Here is a 25,753-nt window from a genome sequence, read left to right as displayed (position 1 = left end):
TCCACACACAGAGGGCCCTATGCACTTGCACAAACACTGCCTGGCACTGCTTTGTCCAGCAGATCTGGGGCACCTTTTAAGGTGAAATCAGTTACGAGGCTGGTGAGCTCTGCAAAGCCAGGCACAAACCGGTAGTAATAACCCGCCAGCCCCAAGAACCTTACCTCTCTTTGGTTTTGGGATGTAAGCAGGATGCGATGGCCTTTTTTGGTTTTTGTTTTTTCACCTGCGGGTGCATCTTCCTCCATCCTACCACACACTTCTTCGGTTTGGCTGTGAGCCTGCCTCAGGAACTCCATGACCGCAGCCACCCACTGCACACTCCACCCAGGTGTCACTATAGATGATGATGTCAGCAGCAGCATATGCAGCGCATTGAAGCAGGACCCGGTCCATGGGGACTCTGAACAAGCTGACCTAACTGTTCCAGGAGCTCATGGAGCTGGGCCTTGGGCTAAGCATCAAACTGTGACACCTCATTCACTTTGCAGTAGTCAACACAGAACCATGTAGACCCATCTTTCTTCTCTTCTGTTATTCCCATCTTTAACATTTCAGCCAATTCCTTCTGAATAATTTGTGTTTTATGTTCAGGTAATCTATAGGGTTGGAATGGAGCGTCATGCCTGGGTGCTCTATGAGCTTGGTACCGGCTGGGCCTGTGTGAGATGAATATTACAATGGTGAGAGGTGGGAATGGTGGAATTTAGCACCTCCAGCACCACCTCATCTCTTACTTTTACCAGGCTCACCAGAGAAGCAGTTTCAAAGTTTCTCCACACTTTGATGAGGTTGAGGTGAAATATCTGTGTGGCTCCTCCACTGTCTGACTGTACAACTTCATATGACTTCCCCCATTTGCTGGGTGACCATGAAGGGCACTTGCCAATTGACTAGTAATTTTGAGCTAGAGGAAGGGAGTAATACAAGCACTTCATCTCGCTGTGAAATAGCCCCTCTGTTGTACAGGCGTTGCTGACATTCCTGGACCTGGGGCAGATTTTCTCATGAAAATCTCCCCAGTGTGTGTAGCTTGGCTCTCAGGTTCAGAAAGTATTGAGTTTAATTCTTAGCTGGGCTTGGACCTTCCTCAAAATTTTCTTTTATTAGGTCTAACACCCCACGCGAGACATGAATGACATGCCCTGGCCAGTCAGTATCTCTTTTGGGATGCTGACTCAGGAAATGACCTAAAACAGTGCATGGGCCACACTCTTTGCATTAATGGTGTGTAGCGGTACTGCTTCGGGATGTCGCATTGAATCATCCAACACAACTAATACAAAGTGATATCTACATGAACTCTGGTGAAATGGCCCAATGAGGTCCTCAAAAGGGACCTCCATTAACGGTAGTGGGTGCAAAAACTCTTTTGGAATGGCTGGCTGGTTGACCAGTTGACACACCGGGCAAGGTGCGCACCATTGACACACTCCAGGGTTTTATCGTATCCCCTGTGACCAGCCATCGGTTGTAATTAGCCGCCTGAAAAATCATGACCTGGCGTCTTTGGGCATCAACAACTAGGTGTGTTCTTCCTGTGTGTGAGTTTTGCGGCTCACTCGATATATAATCTGACCCTAATCAATACAAAATGATTAGTGCAACCTGAACCCTGTAGTTTCAAATATTGAAAGCAGAAAAGTGATATTTCAGCCTATTAACTAGTCACCTGTTGAATGCAAAACCTCAGATTTTCCGATTTGTAAAAAAAAATCTGAGGTGGTTTTTGAGAATTATGTTTCAATTATTGCTTTTAATTCCCCTAAACTGAAGAACAACAGGTTTTACTTAAATGTGGTAAAACACTTGTTTTTCAACTATATTAAATTCATCCTCTCTAAAGAAAGCCTGATGTATGCACTGATTCATATTTTTGCAGACACTCTTATTCTTATTCCACACTTATTCTCTATGCTGACTTTCAGTGTGCACAAACATCCAGTCAGTCCAAACTCTTCCATTTTCTCCACTAATGTTTGTAGACTATGGCACACGTCTCTATAGAATTTAGTAATTATGTACCTGCATATGAAACATAATGGAATAATTCTTCTGCACGGTTGAATTTATGGCATATGTGCACTGCTCCCACCCACCCGACTTTCTTCTTTTCCATCATCATCTCCGAGCCAAGCTTAACGCTCCTCTTCTTCATCTTATCTTGATTTAAAGGAGGACGTTGTCATGAGGTTTATGACCATGCTTATATGCAATCATGGGGAAGTCAGTTTAGGCTTTAGTTCAGAAGACCATGAATTCAAACTCTGCCCCACAATCCCAGTACATCATCCATTAGCGGATGATTTTCACCAGCACACATCGGAGGAAGAAGGCCTAGCCGGCAAATTTCATGCAAAGTCTCCTGTTTAAGTTACTTCAGCCTGTCTCCACCCATTCTGCTCTTTTTAATGCCATGCTTAACTTAACAATGACATGTCTGTTAGCCAGTGAAAGCAATTCTGTTCTGTATCCAATATACAGGGTGTTATTCCTCTTAAAATTGTCACAAAAATTTCTCTCAGAGACCTTTTGGCCTGTAAAGAATGAACACTTATTTGCCTTTAAGAGCTTGATTCTTTGTATCTTATGCAGAATGGTGGACTGAAGAATATTGACCTGAGCCAGGGCTTGAATTTCAGTGCAGGTCTGCACATACTTCCATAAGTTCCTTTAAATTAAGGACTTATAACGCAGTAAAAGTGGACAACTACAGCAATCAGCCCAGCATTTACAGCTGAGCAGAAGTGCTAACGAGAAGCAGCCGTGATAACCTGTGATACACGTTCTTGCCTTATCTCTGCAAGACTACAAACTCCTTTAATGTTTCAGAAGGCTTCACTTGCACGTGGACAGTCTTTGAATCTAGAGCCATTCGATTCTAGATCATTAGCTAAAGATGAAGAAGCCTCTTAGGACAGACCAACAGATGCTGGAAGGACTTGTGCAAACAACAGTTTCAGTGAAGTTAATGTTAACAATATTAATGCTCAGGAATCTCAGGTAGCCGATTCCAATTTTATTAAAGTTAAACAACAATCCAACGATGGATTTCAGTGTAACTGCCTTATATATATCCATGCTTTAAACTTATGAAAGAAGCTGTTTGCCAGTGCAGATGTGACAGAGGACTGGGAAAGAACAAAGCATGACATGGAGACAAAAGAAAAGCCATCAAAACAAAAACAGAGCAATGTTGCACTTAGAGGAGAATGACAAAACACATCGAAGATAAGAAAAGAAAACCTAAGACCTTCAAGTAGAATGTCTAACCCTTCATCTCAGAGCTGTAATTGTTTTTTTTTTTCCTTTTTTAAAAATAAAAATTATAGATAATGGAGATGAATTCTGTATATTAACACTGAATGTACTACAGCTTTCTGAGCCTGTATGATACACATTTGGAAGACGTGGGTAGAGAATATATTCTAATACAGGGTTTTATTTTTCTCGGGCTGTCAGTTGTTTGTGTTGACACAGATGACGTGTGGGAAGATTTTACAGAAAAGCCTCTTTGAATTGAGATGACCTAGACATATGTGGGGGATTAAAATTACAAGAATAATGTCACACAAATACAGATATTTGTATTCAGCCTTGTTGGAAAAGTATCTAACACAAGTCAAAGAGAAACCCAAACAAAGATGAAAGGTTTCTGAAGGCTCTGGTAAATTTTACTGTAAGAAAAACACAGTCTGTTCCATTTCTGTTGTTTTACTTAAGGCCAGAGGCACTAAAATGGTGGAGCTGTTATATCTATACCTGGAGCACATGTTTTATATCAATCTATAATTTGACATCTAAATGTTATCTAACATAAAGAGCTTTTCACTTTATATATCTATATATCTGTGCATTCAAATGCAATCTAATGCACTAGCTCTGCCAAGTTTTTTTTTTAAATGCATGGGTGTTCCTAATAAACTGCTTGTTGTGACCTTTAGAATTCCCAAAATTGCTGTTTTTGGGTCTCGCCCTGGCTTATATGACCGCGGAATAGACCTTTTGTTCCAGATGAATGCAGCGGGGAGGGTAACGATTAATTAACAAAACACTTGAATGAAACAGTTAATTTATTCAGATCAATAGTACAGCAGAGCAGCAGACACACCGTGACCTTTTGAACACTCTCGAGCAAGTTTGTAGCCTGCAGCAACAAGAGGAACATTCACAGTGGACACCCTTCCACTTTCACCTTGTACCTCATGATATTGGACGCCATGTCTTTTAATTAGCTGCTTTGTGTACAATCAGCAAAGGACCAGTTCATGACCTATTGAGTTTCCATGTGGTACAGTTCGGAGGAAGATTGATTACATGATGTAATCTGTTTTTGAAATAAATATTAATGCACATTTAGGGTTATTCTTTGCTACTACTACTACTGGAGATAGTTTACAGTGGGTCAAGGAGAGATGTCTTTATTGCAAAAAATAATTAAGTGATATAAACACTTTTTACCAATGTGCAGGGACACTTTGAGCCTCTATTGTGTAAGATTGCTGAATCCAGCCATCCGTTTTCATCTGCTTATCCAATTCAGGGTCAAAGTCAAATTGGAGCCTGTCCGAGCTGTCATAAGGTGACATGCAGGGTACATGCTGGACAGAAAACCACTCACATTCACGCGTACTGCCAATTTAGAATCACCAACATACCTAACATTAGGGGTGGGGGAAAAAATCGATACTGTGTAGTATCATGATATTTTGTTTGCTAATAATGTATCGATACAGGGACAGCAGAAATCGATATTTTGTTACAAAAAAGGTTTTTGTGGACTGGAACATGCTCTGACTTCAGAGCATGTTGATCCTTTTTCTGAGCAAGAATCCTGACATTCCTTCACTGTCCAAATGTGTTTAACTTTTTTTGGCAGCAATAAACATGACAGTTTACTTATTTTAATTTAAGACATGTTTTATTTTAATTAAGTTTAAAACTTTTTTATTTAATGTAAAATTATATTTTGTTTTAATTTACTTTCAAATTCTTCAGTTGCTGAAGGGGCTGCATAGTTTTCATAAACTGCATAGTTCAGAATAGCTATAATTGTACCAGATGGTTGCGTTCAGTTAAGTTGGACTAGACTGTAATACAAACCGTTCAGTTTGTTAACAATAAAACTGAAATGAGAGAAAGACTGAGTGTGAGACTTTGATATTAGATATGAATATTGATAAAGTTTACCTTTATGTACAGAATCTGAATATCGCAAAATATTTTAAATTACAATAATATCGTATCGTGCGTTAAGTATTGTGATAATATCGTATCGTGGGATGTATGGTGATTCCCACCTCTACCTAACATGTATGTTTTTGGGATGTGATGGATAAGATGCACACTTAAAAAACCCAGCCAGCCAGTGGCAAACACTCCGAACACTTCGCTTTTTTTCAAAAAAAAATTGAAAATAAAAAACAGCCCTCTGGTCTCAGCTCATTCATACAGTGAGGATTGGTTGCTGTTCCACACAGTTTAGGCTTTGGTGTTTCAGGTAGGAGGTGGCTGACACTGGTGATTGATTGTTGCCCATTAATAGTTGAATACTTTCACAGAGCCGGAGGGCAATCGTTCTGACTTTCGATTGCGCATACAATATGTTTCCATTAAGATTTCCCATTGGAATATGGAAGAAAATTTGTGCATAATGAAGGTCATAGAATACTGTTCTTGAATTTTTCTGCTACTCACAAAGATCGCCCTTCTACACAGCAGATATAAACCTTATTATATTTATACATATCTTTGCTTTTTTCCCTGTAATACTAGCAAGATTGAAATAGACTGATTAAAGATCCATCTAAGGATGAGCACTGCACACTGTTCACAGCATTTCTGTAGCCCCAGTTTAGTCCTGCTGGCAGCATCAGTGACTGTCATTTCGTCAGTCCACCACAACTACTGACCAGGCATTTAAGCTCCCCCATGGAGTCGTACTAATGGCGTTAATGATGGCCTGACATTTCTTCTGGCATCACCTGCAGGGTGACGTTTGAATTCTTACGGTTAAACTCGCCTGTCGTAGCAACACTGGTTACGGACAGATAATGGACCTCTTTTAAATCCATAATCCACATTAGGCAGATGGAGGGGTGTTGGAGTAAGTCAAAGGTTTGTCAGCTGGGAGATTACAGTTTGTGTCTCCTTTTGCACTTTGCTTCATTTGGTTTTCCCTCCCTTACTTGCGTGTGACTTTGAGATGGCAGCAGCTGTGACAAAATGGCAATATTTGACACCCTTGGAATGAAAACAAACTGATATTACACCTGCTGTTGATTAGCATTTTAACAACTAGAGCTGGACCTTAATAGTCATCCTTTGGTATTTGGTTTTTAGTTTTTGGGAATCGTGTATTTGCTTGAACTGGTTTTACGGTGGTGGTAAATTGAACTGATTGCTTTCTCTTTGGGCCATTGTCATCACATCGCAGTGAGCGGTGCGAGTCATGCCAATTGAAAATGCATCTCTGGTGTCACACATTGGCACTTTGCATCACTGCCTGGATGAAGCACAAATCATATGGAGGCTGCAAATTTCAATGAAAATCCACCGAGATGCTTCTGATTGAGATGCACATTCCTGCTTCTCCACCCACTCCCCACTCCCACAAACACACTTACACATGCATCCCAGGCGAGGATCAAAATAATTGGAGTCTAAACTTGTAGAAAATCTGTAAACCATAAGAACTGTAAATACTAGAATCCAGAAGAAGATACTTTAAAGCCTTGTATTTAGTTGTTTTTAGTGCGTTCTGGGGATTTCATATGGAAATTAGCTGCTTGCTAAATCAGGTACAGCGTATGTCTTCTCCTGTGAGAGTAGTGCTTTAAGTTATTGCATATCTACAAATAAATAAACTGGACACGATCACTATGCCATCCAAATTATTTGGTTTCCTGCTCAATTAGAAATGATTCCCAGAAGTGCGACGTTACAACCATGTTATGAAACAGTCAGAAGAGATGACTCATTATTTTTAACTGTTGACCTAGATGCATTCGAGTTGCTGTGTCTGTTGTGCCACTGTTGCCTCGAATATCTGTTAAAAAATTGATGTTTAATCCCGTGAAATGTGTGTTGTTGTTGTTTTTAATCATTGACAGGCTCATAATGTTGTACACAGATATGTTCTTTCTGTGTACACTGACAGATATGTTTTTAAAGTGTTATAGATATCATTAATTATTAGTTAATTTTTTCCCAATTCCCCTCCATGGACATTTAGTAATATCTTTAGCTCTTCAACATAAATGTCCCCATTTCAAGTGTCTCGGCTAGCCACTTCCCTTACCTAACCACAGCTGTTCATACAAGACACAAATGTGAAGCGATACTGGGCAGTGCAAAGAAAAACCCCTAGAAAAATAAAGTGTGAACAGAACAGCCCAAATCCGGAGACCCTCCCTGCTTTAAATGCTCTCTCATGCAGAAACCAAAGTTGTGCCGGCCAGCATAAACACACCGCCACCCAAGGCCCTTACCAAGCTGAATCTCTAACCGGATACTGGATTTAAAAAAAAGAAAAGAGAGAGAATGAACAAGAAATGTGCTCTTTTCTTCTCCGAGTGACCTTTGTAAATTGGCTGGAAACTAAAAAAAAGTCTTCTCTTTAAGAGAAGGCATTATTTGCCAGATGCTTGATCTCCACAGCTATATTTCCTGTTGCACTTGCTGCAGTTCACATACATAGAAGCTTCCAAAATGTTATGTATTCTCATTGCATTTCAATGCACATTTGAATGTATCTGAGTTTTAATGCATCTATTAATTGCTGGGAACTAAAACTCAGTACTTATACTTTCTTGTTAGTGCTTGACCATAACTACAAGTAGTTCACCATATCAACAGTTAGGTTCACACCGAGCAACCACGAGGATTAGAAAAAGGAGGGAAAACCTTTGAGCAACAGTTACTTACTATTACTTACTGACAGACAGATTACTTTCTCTAGCTGTTTGTTTCGGGTTTCACACCAAAATCATGAGACTGACACAAAAAGGACACTTAAATCCTGGCATCAAACCCTCCATAATAAATGGTAAACTCTAACCTATGTATATCAGAAATGCAAAAATGGCATCACTGGGATATATTTCCACTCTAAACAATAGCTCTGTTGGCCCACCAGCATAGTAACATGAGGAAGTGACATAACATATGATATGCACAAAATTAGCATATCATTATATATAGTTAGCTTTTGAAGCTATTTCTTCATTGCCACTTCTCGACCTCTGGTGTAAAGCATGCTAATTTAAATTATGTTTAGCGGCACACTGGTTTGCTGACAAACCCTTAACGGTGCCTTCTCATCTTCTCTGCCATTGCTGTCAGATAATCATAGTCATTCTGATGTTTCTGACACATTTCCTCCTCCTAACTTTGCTGTTAAGTCCTGTTATGAAGTCTAGAGGTGAAGGTTTTGATAGTGGATGTTAGGGCTGTTCGATATAACGATATATATCGGATGACGATATAAAAAAAGTCTATCGTTTGTTTCGTGGTGTTGCAAAATAAACTGTTTACGGCAATATTTTTTCATTATTTTGATGGTCACTGTAGTGGCTATATTAATTTCTTAAAGTTCTCGCTTTCTTTTATATTTAATCTAACCACACTACGGACGGACAAGCGCCTGTTTTTATGCGTTGTGGTTATTTCCACATAAACCTTTCACAATAAAGCTCAAGATCCTGTTGAGAGTTTTCAAAATAAACTGAATCACGTGAAAGATCTAGAGTATTTACGGATGAGAAGCAAAAAAGAGCCGTCAGGTGCTAAAAAATAAACCTTAGACTCAAACGTTAGAACAGGCTTTCCCCCGCAGCACGCTGTGTAATAAATACTCACAAAGAAAACGGCGGCCGTTACAACTTATGTCTAAAAATGTATCGTTTCATGCATCAGTTAAAACACTTGACTCCAGGTACGTGACGCCCAGCTGGAAACACTTCCTGCAAGACGAGCTGCCCCAGATTCACAGAATTTACAGAAAATGTTATATTTTTGTGATTTATATCGTTATCGGGACGATGGATGTCTTATATCGGAATATGAGATTTTGGTCATATCGCACAGCCCTATTAGATGTGATGATAAGGTGGATCTGACTGTCGGTCACAAATTATTGGCCAATGAGCATATTCTGCATTATCATATTTTGGCTTGGTTATCTAGTACCGAGTACTTAGAATCACCATGATTTACAGAATGTTGACCTGGTGTTTCATTTAATATGAGTGAAAATGCTGACTGAGCCCAAAAACTGAGAAAAGTGTTAAAGTCAGGGCCAAGTTTAATTTTCCTACAGATTTTATAGGACTGAAAGTCTTTTTGCAACCACAGGTATCACCCCCTGGTGGCCATTACGAACACTGTAGATTTCAGACTAAAAGCTACATGCATCTATCTGTGCCTTAAATCGTACACCGAGTTCCTGTACTTAACCTCTACGTGTTCTGACGCCTCTGTTAGTAACAGTGAGAGCTCATCTGTGTGGACAGTGTCTCTGTGAATGGTGCAGGAGTGTTGTGACATGAGATAGCAGAAATGTTGTTGTGATAGGTCTTGGCTTCAGAACTGTACCCCCACCTCATGAAAAACATGAAGCGCATTAAACTGAAATGAGGAGGACAGCGTGAGTGGCAGCGCCGCACCGACTTCTGCGAGATTTGATTATGATTTATATTTTGATCTCCTCCTTATGTCTAAAAAAGCAGAGCAGGAGCAACCTCATCTGCCTGTTTGGATCAACCTCCTCTGATACACTTTTAATAAAAGTGGTCAGTTGCTTGTCCTCAAGTATTTGGACTTCAATGAGATGCTCAAAAGTTTTTGAAGGAGACATTCAGATCGACAGTTTCCTGAATAGCCCGCTGGGAGACGACATTTGCATAACGCTTTAGATGTTGACATAGAAAAATCTCAATAAGCAGACAAAGTAGGCTGCCAATTCAGCTGTTTGTCAGCTCCAATTTTGTTTTTGCGTCACCCCTGCCCACTTTGAGGGCACTCTAGGGCAGTTCATCTCTATGTGATAAAAATTGAATGTCAGATTTTAAAGCAGTGTAACACTTGGAGCTGCCGGTACTCACACTTTGAGCCGTAAATGTTTGCAGAGTGCAGAGAAAAAGGAAAAGGTATTATTAAGTTGACATCATCTCACAGGGAGGCTTTTTGTGCTCCAAGTTAGAGAAGTGTTGTTACTTCTACTTCATAATGTTTTGGCCGTACTGCTGAGTTGATTGATGCCAAGATGTTGACCTAAGGCTGTTGCCAGGGTGCATAGTGTGATGATGAATCACACACTGCAGCAAAAGGGTCAGCCTGCAACCTCTGGCGAAATGGCTTTTATGGCTCATCTGTGGTATGCCCCTGTGCATCACAGCAAAATAGTCCCTGTCCAAAGGGGTCTCTTGTTTTGCACATGTGAAACTCCTTTTGGACAAACTGTGGGCGGAGGAAGTTGGGTTTGAATGTCAAGTATCTTGTGTCTAGGCAAACGCTTCTTGTTGAGCTTGCAAGCCCCATCATCTCTGCTTACTGTAGTCCTTAGCGCACCACCATCTGGCCCACAGCTGAAAACTATTAAGATCCTCTGAAACTTCCTCTTCACTATTCCACCCCAGTTTGGAGGCAAGTAAGTAGCTTTTTATCTCGACTCTGTTGTTGTTTGCATGTTTCTCTCCATACAGCAGGTCTTTCTCCCCTCTCTCCTCTCCTTTTAAAGAGTAGAAGGGGAGAGGTGCCTTTCTTTTATAAAAATATGTCAGGATTTTGCATTTGATACACCTCAGATGAAAGTGCTGGGCTGTGAGAGAGCAGGACTGCCTTCCAGATTAGACACTAAAAACACCACGGTTGATTCAGTGGAGGAATCCTGGCACCAAATTCATAAACAGATTGTATTTGCGATGCTTTGCACTTAGGCAGCGAGACTTCAGAGCCGAGGCGAGAGCAAAGTGAGGAAAACAAAGGATCTTTGTTGATTTTTCTTTGCTGGGGCATCGTGTTGGGACCACAGTGCACGCTCTGCTCTTATCCCACGTTAAAAGCGCGCTGCCTTTTGAGTGCATATGGTTTGGATTAGTGAGCGGCTGAGGGGGATTTTTAAATGGGACATTAACTTTGCTTTCTTGCTTTCATTCGAAGCATTTTGAAACATTTTGGGGTTTGTTAAACTTTTTTTCAGTGCGTTGACTGGGCTTGAAAGAGGAAGACCGCACAGGGTCAGAGTAGGTTGCACTCAGCTCCAGTAAGTTTCTTTCCCAAGCTAAATTCCAAATGTATGAGTCACTGAAGGTGAGTTGTCAGAATCTGGACATGGTTTTTGGAAGGACGAGAATCTAAGTAAGTAGATGCTGCTTCACTTTTTCCACTAGCCTTGCCCGTAATTCATAAACAAAATTCAGCCTACATTGAATGTACTGTGTAATTAAGTCTCTTAGCCTGTGTGTGTGTGTGTGTGTGTGTGTGTGTGTGTTACAATACAATGTAAAGGCATTCTGGGCTTTTATTGCCATTTAATTATTGACATATGTGCTCATTTGCTTTTCTTATTAGTCTTAATACTATTAATTCTTTCTTAATTGACCATTGAAGTGAGTATAGAGTGGACTGTTGTTGAGGAATTCAGAAGAACACGGTGCTTCCTCTGCAGCTGGTAAACATTTAAGACTGACGACATTTGCAGCTCAGTGTTATGTCTGTGTAGGTGTGTGTGTGTGTGTGTGTGTGTGTGTGATCCGGGTTCTCCTGAGAGGGTGCTGTTGAATCACCAGACAGGAAGCTATTAAAACAGGCGCGACACTTCAGCTGTCAATCAAAATGAGTGATATCACAGTCAAGTGTCAGGCGAACCATTGCACTACGTCCAAGTATGTCACAAACAAACAAAAAGGTTGCCAGGCCTTTTTCCACTGTGGATGCCAGAATGAGGCAATCTTTGTTTTAAGACGTTAAAGCTCTTAGCTGTGACTTTTAGGGAGGTCGTGTAAGCCACTCTGCACGATTATGGATTCAGGCCAGTTCTGTCCTTTTTTTTTTTTTTTGTCTTTTTAATGGTTCACTTTTGGATCCATGTATCCAGTCTTTCCAATCATTTGTTCTTACAAATTTTCTTGGGCTTCAGTATCCCTTATTGTGCTTTTAAGGAAAAGAAAAGGGTAGAACACAGCCCTAGTGGGAGCATATTTTTTTGTAATTTTCAAGTCTATTTTATCTTTAATTTTCAGGTGTACTACACCTCCACAGGTCTGCTTTAGGTTAAAAAGGCTTTTTATGCTCTCGATGGCTCACACCCCCTCATACTTTCTGCTGCTCTCTCCCCAATTTCGAATGGAAAAAACCAAAAAATAAAACAACCCATACTGATGCTATCAAAATACCAGAAACCATTAAAAGGAAGATGAGTCTTTTAAGACAGTTTTATTCTGCAGCAAACACATATCTGTTGCTTCGAAGAGAAAGGTAAGAATGCACTTAAATCTAAATATACAGTCCCAGGTAGCAAAGCAGCGACTGCCAAGGTCCTAATTTGGCAAACCAAATACTGCAAAGTAGTTTGATGCAGAGATCTGCAGAGTTTGCTTTCCCTGTCGCCTTTGGCTAAATGCACATAATAATAGTGTCCTTGCGGTTCACCTGCCTATGTGATGCTTGCAACGGCATCATGTGTGGCTTAAGCAAGAAGACGTCGGTCTCTTTCAGCAGCCGATTTTCTCTTCTAGCTGACTGAGGAATGTCAGAGTCTCCACCCTGAAGCTTGTTCCATTTAAAATTTCTACAACCTTTTCCGGGGCCTCTGTCAGAGGAAAAAAAAGCTCCCCTTACAGCGAGAGCCCACTACATTGTGTGCGTTTTCCCCTCAGTGATGTGCCTCACATCATTATGTTCCTCATTATGAGCAGTTTAGAGTGTTTCATTTTTCAGTCTGTTAAATGCGAGTTCAGAAATACGTTGAGTTCTGTCATTGATGAATCTTCTTTTCAAAACGATGTTGTGTTTGTTTGTCAGAATCGCTCCCCTCGGTAATAAAGATATGAGACTCAGACACAGCCTCAGTCAGAGCTAATGATCCGTTACCCTCCCATGTCGTGGTGATCGATTCATTTTGTAACACTTAACTTTTAATCTTATTTCTCAGCCCTATGGAGTATTGGCTGATAATTGTATTCGTATTATAACCCATTTTATAAATGTCATCATTTGTTCACAATTGCCGATGAACATAAACATCAACGTCAGCGTTTGTTGCTGTGGGAGCTGATGAAGGGAGGTAATGGCAGAGAGGCCAAAGTACCAACCACCTAAACTGAGGTCTTACATTTACCAAGCTAAGCAAACTGCTGAATGAAGTCACTGAAGTGGAATTTTCTACAAATGATCACATAAACATTGTGACAAAGTCCCAACTGTTCTGAGGCCAAAGTATATGTTTTATAGCTGCGGGTGTCAGTCCCGTGAATCGATATTTGTCTCCATATTAGAGCCTGGCTGCTTTGTGCCAAATCACGGTGCTGCTATTGTCTGTCTCTGGGTTTAGCTCCGCTCACATCCTCTGTGTTTTGAATTGGGTCTAATAAGCAGCGTTTGTGTTTCAGTCTCCTCTGACTGTCTGGGTTCTTTTGGATGATGCTTTTTGAGCTACTAAGTTGTCAAGTTTTGCAATAAATTAATCATACAAAAACAATTCATAAGTCATTTTTCAGAAGAAAATGGTAAACAGTGCCTCGCAGCTCTAACACACAACTTGCAGCTCACATTCACAGCTGTGAAAATGAAAGCACACTCTTTCATTTGTAGCAGTTCATGTATCATAACATATTTTTTTTTAAAAATCCGTCTGGTTCTTATTGCGTTTTAAAAATATTTATGTTTAAGAAGTTAATCATTTATTCGTTGAGCTCTGAGGAAATTCCCTCGAATCTTTCAAGTCACATGACGTTTTACAAGAATGGGCTGTTTGGACAGCGGGGTGTTTTCTGTATATCCATCAGTTGATGAATGACATAACTGAGATTTAATACGCTTAATAGATATTTTTATGTGTCACAGCTAACAAGAAAAATGATTAATTCCATTGGCTATTCTAGGATGTTCCTTGTAGAGAGCAAACACCAAACCCTTTTTTAAAAAATGTGTCAGTTTGGATCATGTTGAAATTTAGCAGCTTGTACAAGATTAGTTGTTTCATCAACCTCAAACTTTTAATAGCTCAGTATTTGCATTGTAAATGTAAGCGAGGGGAAAGTTGTGTTCATTTCCTTTATAGCCCATATAATGTGTTTGTAGAGGCAAAGATTGAAAGAGCTGTTGTGTGGCAGTCCTTGCACATTTCCCAGCAGCAAATGTGTAAAGAACAGCTACCTGGTTCTGGACAGTTTGTCCTTGCAGTCCTCTCCAAAGCTGGGCTCTCATGGGGAACTGATGCAAAAGCTCAGAAAGCAGTCAAAGCAGTGTCACATTTGGAGACATTGTGGAGGTGGATGCTTTGCATTCCCAAAAGAAATCACTACTTTTGTTTCTGTGAGGTAGCAATGTCAATGTGCTGTACAGTTTGTCTGTTCGGACGCATCCCGCATGCATCACCGCAGCTACTGTAGGTTTAAAGAAAGAAGGACGAAATCTGACTTTTATCCATGTTTCACATCATCTCTTACTTTATCCATTATCGGTATTCCTCAAATCCTTTTGGTTCTTTGTCTTTCTGTAATGTAATAAAAACCTGGAGATGATTAGTAACAGCTAAACAAACACACATGTGTGTATGTGTGCATTTGCTTAGCTGAAAAAATTTGCCCTAGTTCTGCTGGAAAGATTTGAACATTAATGCCAGCGCCTGTAAGAGGATCATGGTAAACAATGCAGCGTTTTACCGTGCAGCTTTGTTGCTTCCCTTTGGTACAAATCACCATTCTTAGACACACCTTGTACCGTTAAACAGCAAGAACAGTGAGTTCTGTTTTATCAGCAGCACAAGGTTAAAGGCACTACAGATAAGATGAGAATGACGTGGCTCCATGGTAAACAAACGTAACGCAGAGACACTGAGAGTTTAATTTTTACGCTTTCTGACAGCAAATGCTCGCCTCAGTCTAAGAGGGTGGGATTATTCTCTCCTCTTTTGTTTTTCAAAGGAAACTTTAGACTGTTTGTTTTTTCGACTTTCTGTCTTTTGCTGAATGCTTGTGGTGGAAACCATTTTTAACTCTCGTCTCCCTGCTGCTTTTCCAGGTGGAATATTGGCAGATATTCAGGAGGGACCACAGAGACGCACAGTTTCCACTATGAACCGCGCCTTCAACAGGAAAAAAGGTGAGCACACATATCCGCCGCTTGTGTAGCTCATAAACCTGAGCTATTCCTGACATTGTTTATTGTTGAACATCCTCAATGTGTACCATCACCTGTGTCAGTGGGCAGGGTATACCTCAAAGAACCGTGCCAGTGGTGTTACACAGTCTTTCCTACCTTCCAGGGCATCTTTGGATTCAGTTCATTTCAGTACACAACCATAATCAACTCACAGAGACTTTAAACACCCTCAGCATAAATAATGCATCATAATGAAACACACGCCCACACTGGTTTTTGTTTCAGAGAGATCTGGGAATCCTTCCTGGTGGTGCATTCAAATGCTGAAGTGAGGCGTCTCCATTCTGTTGTTACATGGCGGTGACACTAGAGAACCCAACAGGAAATACAAATCCTTTGTGAATGTTATAGAAACTTTGAGAGTTAGTTGCATTGAGTGGGACAGGAAAAGTATTATGTTAAGCTCAGATTGGAGGACATTGAAAGCATCTGCTGCTGTCTGAGGATGCCACAAACAGTGATCAAAATGTGGAACGGGAGAGTGGATAAACGATATCCCGATCAGGACTTCCTATTATCGCAGCTACATCCAGTAGCCACCTAAATTTGGCTGATGCTTCTTAGTTAGCAGATCAGTCAGTAGGTTCTCACACTGGTTTGAAGCGGAGTGTGGGTGGGGTAGTGAAGCAAGCTGTGAGGCTGGAAAAATGGCAACACGACAGATCTCTGAAGCTCCATCATTGGACCATTGAGAAAGCTGGAAAAGACAGACAGACAGCAGCTGTTGTTGAAGCTTTAGAAAATTTCAAAAATGTTTATGCTACCCTGAAGAGGATGCTATGTTGCAGAATATATAGTGCATTCGACCTACTTACAGTGGCTTGCAAAAGTATTCAGCCCCTTTGAACATTTCCACCTTTTGCTGCTATTACAGCTGCCAGTCTTTTAGGGTATGTCTCCCTGCCCATTCTTCTTTGCAAAACAGCTCCAGCTCAGTCAGATTAGATGGACAGCGTTTGTGAACAGCAGTTTTCAGATCTTGCCACAGATTCTCGATTGGATTTAGATCTGGACTTTGACTGGGCCGTTCTAACACATGGATGTGTTTTGTTTTAAACCACTCCATTGTTGCCCTGGCTTTATGTTTAGGGTCGTTGTCCTGCTGGAAGGTGAAGCTCCGCCCCAGTCTCAAGTCTTTTGCAGACTCCAAGAGGTTTTCTTCCAAGACTGCCCTGTATTTGGCTCCATCTATCTTCCCATCAACTCTGACCAGCTTCCCTGTCCCTGCTGAAGAGAAGCACCCCCAGAGCATGATGCTGCCACCACCATATTGGACAGTGGGGATGGTGTGTTCAGAGTGATGTGCAGTGTTAGTTTTCCGCCACACATAGCGTTTTGCATTTTGGCCAAAAAGTTTCATTTTGGTCTCATCTGAGCAGAGCACCTTCTTCCACATGTTTGCTGTGTCCCCCACATGGTTTGTGGCAAACTGCAAACAGGACTTCTTATGGTTTTCTGTTAACAATGGCTTTCTTCTTGCCACTCTTCCATAAAGGCCAACTTTGTGCAGTGCACGACTAATAGTTGTCCTATGGACAGATTCCCCCACCTGAGCTGTAGATCTCTGCAGCTCGTCCAGAGTCACCATGGGCCTCTTGGCTGCATTTCTGATCAGCGCTCTCCTTGTTCGGCCTGTGAGTTTAGGTGGACGGCCTTGTCTTGGTAGGATTACAGTTGTGCCATACTCCTTCCATTTCTGAATGATCGCTTGAACAGTGCTCCGTGGGATGTTCAAGGCTTGGGAAATCTTTTTGTAGCCTAAGCCTGCTTTAAATTTCTCAATAACGTTATCTCTGACCTGTCTGGTGTCTAAATCCAATCGAGAATCTGTGGCAAGATCTGAAAACTGCTGTTCACAAACGCTGTCCATCTAATCTGACTGAGCTGGAGCTGTTTTGCAAAGAAGAATGGGCAAGGATTTCAGTGTCTAGATGTGCAAAGCTGGTAGAGACATACCCTAAAAGACTGGCAGCTGGAATTGCAGCAAAAGGTGGTTCTACAAATGATTGACTCAGGGGGCTGAATAATTACGCACACCCCACTTTGCAGTTATTTATTTGTAAAAAATGTTTGGAATCATGTATGATTTTTGTTCCACTTCTCACGTGTGCACCACTTTGTGTTGGTCTTTCACGTGGAATTCCAATAAAATTGATTCATGTTTGTGGCTGTAATGTGACGAAATGTGGAAAAGGTCAAGGGGGCCGAATACTTTTGCAAGCCACTGTATATCTTGGATATCAGCCCTGCAAACTTAAACAACAAGAAATCCAAGTCTCAGTTACTAAGAGTTAGGAATGCAGATCTATAACGCGGTGATGTCACTTGGGTATTTCTTTATTTCAAGAAAGCTACAGTATCACTGAAGGGAAGGCTTGGTTTAAACATGCTCAACCACCAGTATGTTCTTTCTTTAAAAGATATTTTTATAACAAATTCTGGCTCTTTGTCTCGGAAACAATGAAAAAAAATTCTTCAGATGCCATGGCAGGAGATAAGAAAGACCAAGCAGCTTTATCTGGACGAAGCCCTCACTGTTATGGTTTTGTTTATCAAGCTTTGGAAGCTTTTGGAATCACTCAGTGAATCATGTGCAGAAATCTTTTTCGGTGAGGCTCAACTGCAGGGCTGCCATGGTAAATTCTTCCTGCGTGCAGTTCATCAGTTTGGCAGCACTATAAAGTCTTCACGCTTGAAAAGCTCCCCGCAAAAAACAAATAAAAAAAACAAACTGACTGATGTTAATGTTTATTATTTTCTCTGATGAAATGATTTCATGTTTAAGATGAAAATGATGAACCGTGCAACTTCAAAACGCTGTTCGACAAATGTTGTCTGCGATAGATCAACAAAAACATCAAATGATTCATTAGCACAAAGCCACGGAGGACAACAAAACAGCAGAATTAGGCAGTCACGACAGCACGTATAGATCCAGTCTCTGCAGCGTTAGACAGTTATGAGGGTTGTGCAACACTCCCGAGTCTCAAAGTGACCCTTCCCAAATGCAGAGGAGGAGATATTTGGGACTGCCGTTTGCCAAACAGCTTGATGTGTTTACCACCATCTGTCCCGCTCCCTCTGGTGTGAATCATCAGACCTGGAGAAGCCTTGGACAGCGTTGAGGAAAAGTGTCCGGGGCCCAGGTGGTGTGCCGGGCTTTAATGATATTTGGTTTTAATTCACTTTTCCCCCTCACTACGCTGACTGTTTGCGAAGGTTTTTGCAAGAGCCTCAGCTCACATAAAATTTCAATATATAATTGCATGGAGCGGAAATGCTGCTAGATTTTTATTTAATTCCTGTGGTTTTCAGCATAAACATGCACGTGTGCAGGAATGATGAAAAAAATTAATTAAAGTCATCCGAAGGCATGGTGTGAAGGACTCAAAGCAGACAGGTGAGGGCTGCTGCTGAAAGGAAAATCAGTCACAGAGAAGGCAAACATGCTCACGGGCAGACGGTCAAACTGACCACTTGTTTTTAACTGCTTACAGCTCTAAATGGTTCATCTTTTTACGTATCTGCCATAACAGTGTGCTAAAGCTTTTTCACTAAACAGAAGGACAGCAGCTTTCTGACCTCCACCATTACATCAGAGTAGCAACAGATGCCTGACCCTTAGGCTTCTCTGCAGATTGAATTTCTGCAACACTTGTTACTGTCAGACTTTAGCAGATGGTGCCAAGAGATTCAAGAATTCACAGTATATGATAAAAGTTTTGCATCTTATCTTTTCGGGAGGGGAAAGAGCATGAACCAAAATATTGAAAAAAGTATCTATATCCAGTCATGTGTGCGCACAGTATATTTCACCGCGTGCATTCATGCTCCATGGACCTTGATGCTGCAGCCTTCCTTTTGCAATCCAGACCGATTGTTGATAAACAGCTTTAATGTCACCTCCGGCTTTATCCTTAAAATATCCTTAGACAAAAATGTGAACGAAGGCGTGGAATGAATGTTTGAATTAACCGGTACCTTTTAAGTGATCCAAATAAAAATCCTGTAATAAGAATAAGAGGAAGATGTGAGGTTTGTAACTCCTTTGGGAACATGACTTCCTCAGTCTCCTAATAATCTGAGCACAGCTGTGCTTAACACATTTCCATCAATCCTAAATATCAGCGGATGTGCAATATTTCATCTGCAGCCCGGCAGCCTCCTGCATGAGCTGAACAAAAGTTCGCCAGTGATTTCACGTTGGAGTGAATTATTCAGTCTTTGCTGAGGTCATAATGTGACTGAAAGAGGATAATTGCCTCTTGTTGTTGATGACATCACTCCGTTCAATTATCATCTTTGGATTTTGTCGCCGTTTGAATTTACACACAAGAAAGGTTTACATCGTGTTAGCTGTTTTTTCTGTCACTTTTTAATTTGTAGTAGTTGACATCAATAGTCAACACATTATCCAACAGCTTTCTTCTGTTTCTGCACCTGTCCTGTCTGCCTCTGGCTCTTTGGGCTGGCAGCTGGCACCAAAAACTGGTCCATCACACTGATTTATCTTTGTTGTCTCTGTGTAGGCCTGCGTTTTGTGGGCACGAACACGTCTAGCAGGTATTACCTGCAGGGATCTTGATCATTTTTATCTCCTGTGCTGATTGCTCCATGGTCCTGGACGTGACTTGCACTGAAGAGTTGAACTCTATGAGAAGCACTTAAAAATATTGCTCTTTTAGCTTGTTAGGTACCATCATTGTATCCTACTGAGTTTTTTAAGTGATGGCATGACGTTGAAAATGATGACTGTTTAACTCTTTAATGCTGATTACTTCTAATGCAATCCTGTCTGTAGGCAGCGTTTGCTGTTGGGCATAGGGTTATTTTGGGCAGGCCAGGAAGTCAAACTCGGCCGCCGTCCCAGCAGATCAGCTGATCTTAGTGTTACAGATCTCTGGGCTAGGCTTTCTAAGCTGTATTAGCTCGTTCAGTGTTGCCGTTTCTTGGCACGCTGCTTTGCAGCCCACCTCCACCTCATCTCCACCTTTCATGCTGTGTTCATGGGGAAAAGCTTCATGGGTAATCCATGTCATTGCTGTCTGTCACTGACGCTGCTCTGTTTTGGCTGAGACTTGCTGATGTGGCTTTCCGATATTCCAGTTGCCTGTTAGAGGAAGAAGAGTTATTTGATTCCTCAACAGAGCCATACTGCTCTGGTATTTCCATTCCCAGTAATTTATATAAATATATGATCACCTTGTGATTTCGATGGTCCTGACTGAAATTCAGATTTTGTTGCACAGACTTCACCAGATTTCACCTTATGGTCATTTTGATGGATGTGTTTTATGGTGCCATTCAGTTGTTTTGGATCCTGTTGAGCAAAAAAGAAGTAAATAATAAAAAAAAAGTATTAAGAAGTATTTAACTGTAACACTGGGTGGTTAAAGTTCTCCACTCTTACTTACCAAGCTGCACTTACGTTACGCAATTCTGATTTGCCAGTATTAAATTCTCATAAATTGTTATTAGGGCAGGGCAATATGGCCAAAAATATTTATCACGATATATATTTGAAAATTTGCGATAATGATATAACTGACGATATAATTGACGTGAGACAAAATACTTTACAACTCCACAACTTTATTAGCGCAAAAAAACCCATCAATGTATTTTCACTTAAGCAAGCAGCTGTTTTTTTTTCTGTGCATTAAAGCTATATAAAAATTTAACAGTGCAAATGCAAATTCCTTGCTGACAGTGGAAATTGGCCGACATATCCTCAGCATAACCATGTATAATATCCACAACACTTAAAAAGAGGTTATACACACACAATACGGTAATATTATGTTGAAGCACAGTACGTATCAATTCGCGAGGCTCCTGCTACGATAGCTGTAATGCTCCGACAATCCATCAAGCAGAGCGGCTTCATAGCGTATCAAAGTCGTACTAAAACATTTTGTGACCGATTTTTGAGCGCCGTGTACCACATAAAATTGGTTTGAGGTCAGTAAACACAACCAGAATTCATACATAAGGCACACGAGATTATAAGGAGCACTGTCGATTTTTCAGAAATCCAAGGATTTTTAAGAGCGACTTATTTTCCGAAAAACATGGTAATAACGACGGCCCGCTTGCATGCTCTACCAAAAATTGTGCATTGGTGTGTATCTGTCGGACGAAAGCCAAACCAGTTCCACATCACTGAAGTTGCACCAATTGATGAACCATTTCTGGTTCATCAATTTCCACATCTGTCATTCAGCAATCCGCTTTCGCCCTTCTAATTTTCCGTCGCCGCCATGCCTTTTCTGCCATGTGCGTATGAAAACAAAGGCACTGCGCATGCGTGTTTTACCCATATTCTATTGCGATATTTCATTTCTTATCATTGCCTAATATTATACCAGTATTACCATGAACGGTATGATATGGTCCAGCCCTAATTTTTATTATTTTTTAATCAAATAAAAGCACTAGGTTTCTTTTAGAAAATGTAAGGCAGTGTGTTTATTCTGTGGTTCTAATGCTGAGCATGTTCTCACCCTGTCATCAACTATTGTTGCTTTGTCCAATCCTGCTGGCAAAAAGTGTCCTGATGGACTGGCCAAGAGATAAGTGGCGCTTTTTAAAAAAGAGACATACTGCTTTTGGGAGCTAGAACGATTGGTGGGTTAAAATGTCCCCTAGACATGAACCCTGCACAATACAAAATGACACTCAGCCACTGTGTTTAAATGTGACAGAGTACTTAAAGCAGTAATACGTGCTAAGTTTTTCTGTAATCCGATGCTTCATGACACCAAAATCAAGGGACACTTTGTGCCTGAGAAGCATTTTTTACCAGAAAGAGTGTTTTGCTAAAAAGTTGTATTGTAGCTAAGCTCATTAGATCCACCCTAATGAGCATTACAATCTGTATGTTTGAAACAATTTTACAGTGCTACTTTGAAAGATGACTCCTAACTAATCTAATATTTCTGTATTAAATTTAAAAAAAAAAAAGAAATTCTGTGTAAATGGTGAGGTAACACAAGCTTGAAAACCATTGTTGGACAGTGCACTGATTTGCTGCACTGTCCTGTGATAGCACGGACCACTTTCAACTTCACTTGACAAGGCTCGCAAAATTTCAAAATCTCTGGTAGCCCTTCGGGCAGGCATTCTTCAGTTTTTGGTAGCCCAAAATAAATTTAAGTAGCCCGAATAAAAAAAGAATTTTTTTTTACGTTTGGTTTCCTTTACAATATTATACATTAAAGTATAATATTGTAACGTAAACAAAAATTAATCAAAAAAATTGTTAAAATACAAATCACAACAACTGTATAAAAATTAAAACCATCAACTCAAATACTTGGTTCTAATTGAACAGAAATTTCTATGAACTTGTAAGAACTGTGTAGAACATGAATCAGTCTGTGTCAGATCCTGAATCTGAAATTTTCACTGAAGTCACGGGTAAGAAGTAAGTGGAACCAAGATCTAGGACATTTGCTTTTTGAAGTTTGCAAAGACTGCTAAATTCTGCCAATGGTAGTTCACTCTTTGCAATATAGCACGCTGTTCTAAACAGCTTTTTCAGGAGTTCTTGTTGTGCTTGGTTTATTTGTAGTATGTTTTTTTGCAATTGGTGTTTGTTCTGGGAAAGATACTGCAGACTGGGCAATAATGCATTTCTTGCATTTCTCATGGGTTCTGATGGGGTCTTTCTTAAAATGACTGGTCCCAGTAACAAAGGCGCTTGTCCACTCAGAAATCAAATGAAACTCACAACACACCTGGCAGAACATCATGTTATTTAGCTCGTCATATTCCAGCCACAGAAATTCTTTTGTCCATGAAACCAAAAAAGCTGCGCTTTCTTTTTGCCTCATAGTCTTTAGGCTAGGTGACAAATCGTCAACATATTACGTTTTCGGCTACCCACCACATTCCTAAATGACGACCTCGGAAAAATGAGGAAATATGAGAACCGTATGGACTCAATCTACACATGTTCGCTCTTTTCCTTCAAATAGCTTAGAAACACGCTATTTAACATCATTTAAGTCCTGTTTAAGGTGAGGAAAAAGGTTATGGTTAGGGCTAGGGATAAGGTTAGGTTTAGGGCTGGAATACAGGGCTGGAACGTTGATTACCGCGGGAGCGTCATTGCACTGGATTTCAGCCATAACCCGCCGCGTACCATAAGAACGCCGAAAGTCTCCTTTCGCGTCCCTCAGGAACGCCGCGGGACGTGACAAAACGTCGCCATGTTACGCCTCGGGAGTGAGAATTTGTCATATCTTTTCCGTTTTGTGATCGGCTTTTCTTTGGCTGCCCCTTCTTCACCCTGACCTGTCTTATTTGGCTCTGCAGAACTAAAATACCAGCGTAAATCCTGCTGCTTTTACACACGTACTTACATAATGATCAGCGATTCTTTGCGCACTCAACCTCTGACATGTTTAAGCTTGCTGCGAGAGATTTCACTTGTCGCGTTTGAATAGTAAGCTAATGAGTGATAAGACGATGTCAGAGGAATTGGTGCGCAATTAATCGTCACTCACCAATCAGTGCTGCCGCTCTCTATACACCGTTCGCGCGATCGCAAAATGAAAATGAAAGCAAAAAGCAAGCGCAAATTCAAACGCGATTTCAATATGTCACATATTGACAGTGGCTCCTCGATGCCAATGACATAATTACTCAGCTACATTGGCGAAAGAATGCAAAAGCACTGACATATATTTTCCTATGATAGTTAGATTAGAGTTAGATTTTGGTAGCCCGACTGGAAAAATCGCTAGCCCCGGGACGTCAGGCTAGCGATTTTGCGAGCCCTGCTTGATATCTCCGCAACACAACACACAGGCATCACAACACGGGGGAAAAGCTATGGTCAAAACCTTCATTTTAGAAGGTTTTGAACATTTTAAAATGAGGGCTTTGAAATGCTTTACACAAAAGTACCTTTAACAAAATTTCTGCAGAAGCTCAGCTGGTTAATGAGGGTTCTCAATCATTCCACCTGCAATACGACTTTTATTGCAATATCTACATGGCTACAGATAGTTGCTGAATCCTCTAACATATAATAAACTAAAGTTAATGAAAAGAGGATTGTGCATGCGTTCTATTTGTTCTTATTGTTGCTATAAAAATGGTCAGATGTTCTCTATCCACCATTATGATTATATTTAACTGAAAGCACCCACATGGAAATTAGATATGGATGGATGGGCTTTTTAATTTTGCCGTGGCCATCACAGCTGAATGGCTGGACTAAATAAATACCAGTCCAAGTGATGTTCATTCCTGAAATGATCCCTCTAACTATTACACAAGCCATTATTATTGGTTTGCGATTTGATCGGAGCACAAATAAGTAGTAACCGTTTAATTCATGCATGTCTGATTGCCTTGTCCTGAGAGAACACTGCAGTGTGAGAGGAGAGGCTGTATTGTCCTTGCCTTAACATCTGCTCTGACAGTGTTATTTTGTAAAGCCGCACGGCCATTTGCATGATCCTTAAGCGTTTCCTTTTTTGGCCTTAAAATCTGCATTAGCTCTGAATGAGCCTGGACTTTCTTCCTACAGTCAATATTTGCAGTTTTCTCTTCATTTTAAATTCAGTTCCCATAGGTTTTGGGCAGAATGGAGGAGTCCTATTACAATAATTTACAGGAGCTTCACACAAAATCATAAGCATTTGTAGAACATAATTAACTTCAGTACAGTAGCTCTGCAATAATGAAACCACAGTGAATGAATTTTGTAATGTTCAGTTTGTACTTGCAGAGAGCTTTCATTTCTGAGGCGCTGTATTGCAGTGTTGTTGGTACTGACTCGAATTAAATTGCAGGCCAGTTGTGACATTTTTGTCCATCTCCCCAAATGTACTATATATGATGAAGGCGAAACCTCAAGAGATTTCTTCTCAGAAGAATTACTGTCCCCATGTCTGTGTGATTACAACAGTTTTACTTCATTTATGTAGCTCACCACATGTACTTCTTTTTGAGAAGTATAGTTTAAACTCTCCAAGTCTTTATCTCAGCGTAACACTCTCCCACAAGTCTGCAGTAGAATTGTGGTTTAGGTCTGCTCTGCTTGGAGCCCATTTGAAGTTGTCTTCTGCTTGATGGAGAACTGTGCATAGCCAGCACATTCATTGTGTGTCATTGATTGAGCACTGCAGTGAATTAGTCTATTGCCTGCACTCGTCTTGTGGCCGTATAAAAAAAAAAAAAGTGCACTTACAGCGTGGCACTCAAGCTCGACAAGGCAAGGACAAGGAATATTAGGCAGTTTCTCTGTGACCACAATACTTCATGCAATTTTTGACTTAAGCATTTCATTATTTTTCTAATTAGCTTTAGTAGTAACAGACATCCATCCATCCACCCATCAACCCGTTTTTTTTTA

The 25,753-nt window shown here is 40.6% G+C and overlaps 1 protein-coding gene across 5 annotated transcripts in view; it reads left to right on the top strand.

The window, feature by feature from the left end:
- LOC146501052 (PTB domain-containing engulfment adapter protein 1) overlaps positions 1–25,753 on the top strand; it is a 99,532-nt gene that overhangs the window by 43,701 nt on the left and 30,078 nt on the right. For 3 of the 5 annotated variants that reach the window (XM_085136664.1, XM_085136665.1, XM_085136668.1), the window contains one exon: positions 15,244–15,324. In XM_085136664.1, coding sequence (XP_084992790.1) covers positions 15,244–15,324 — 81 coding nt within the window. The other 2 variants (XM_085136666.1, XM_085136667.1) reach the window with 2 other exon arrangements.

Source organism: Neolamprologus multifasciatus, chromosome 16 (assembly GCF_963576455.1).
Source record: "Neolamprologus multifasciatus chromosome 16, fNeoMul1.2, whole genome shotgun sequence".
NCBI lineage: Eukaryota > Metazoa > Chordata > Actinopteri > Cichliformes > Cichlidae > Neolamprologus > Neolamprologus multifasciatus.
The sequence above is the reverse complement of the archived record's forward strand: the minus strand, read 5'-3'. Positions and strand labels throughout refer to the sequence as shown.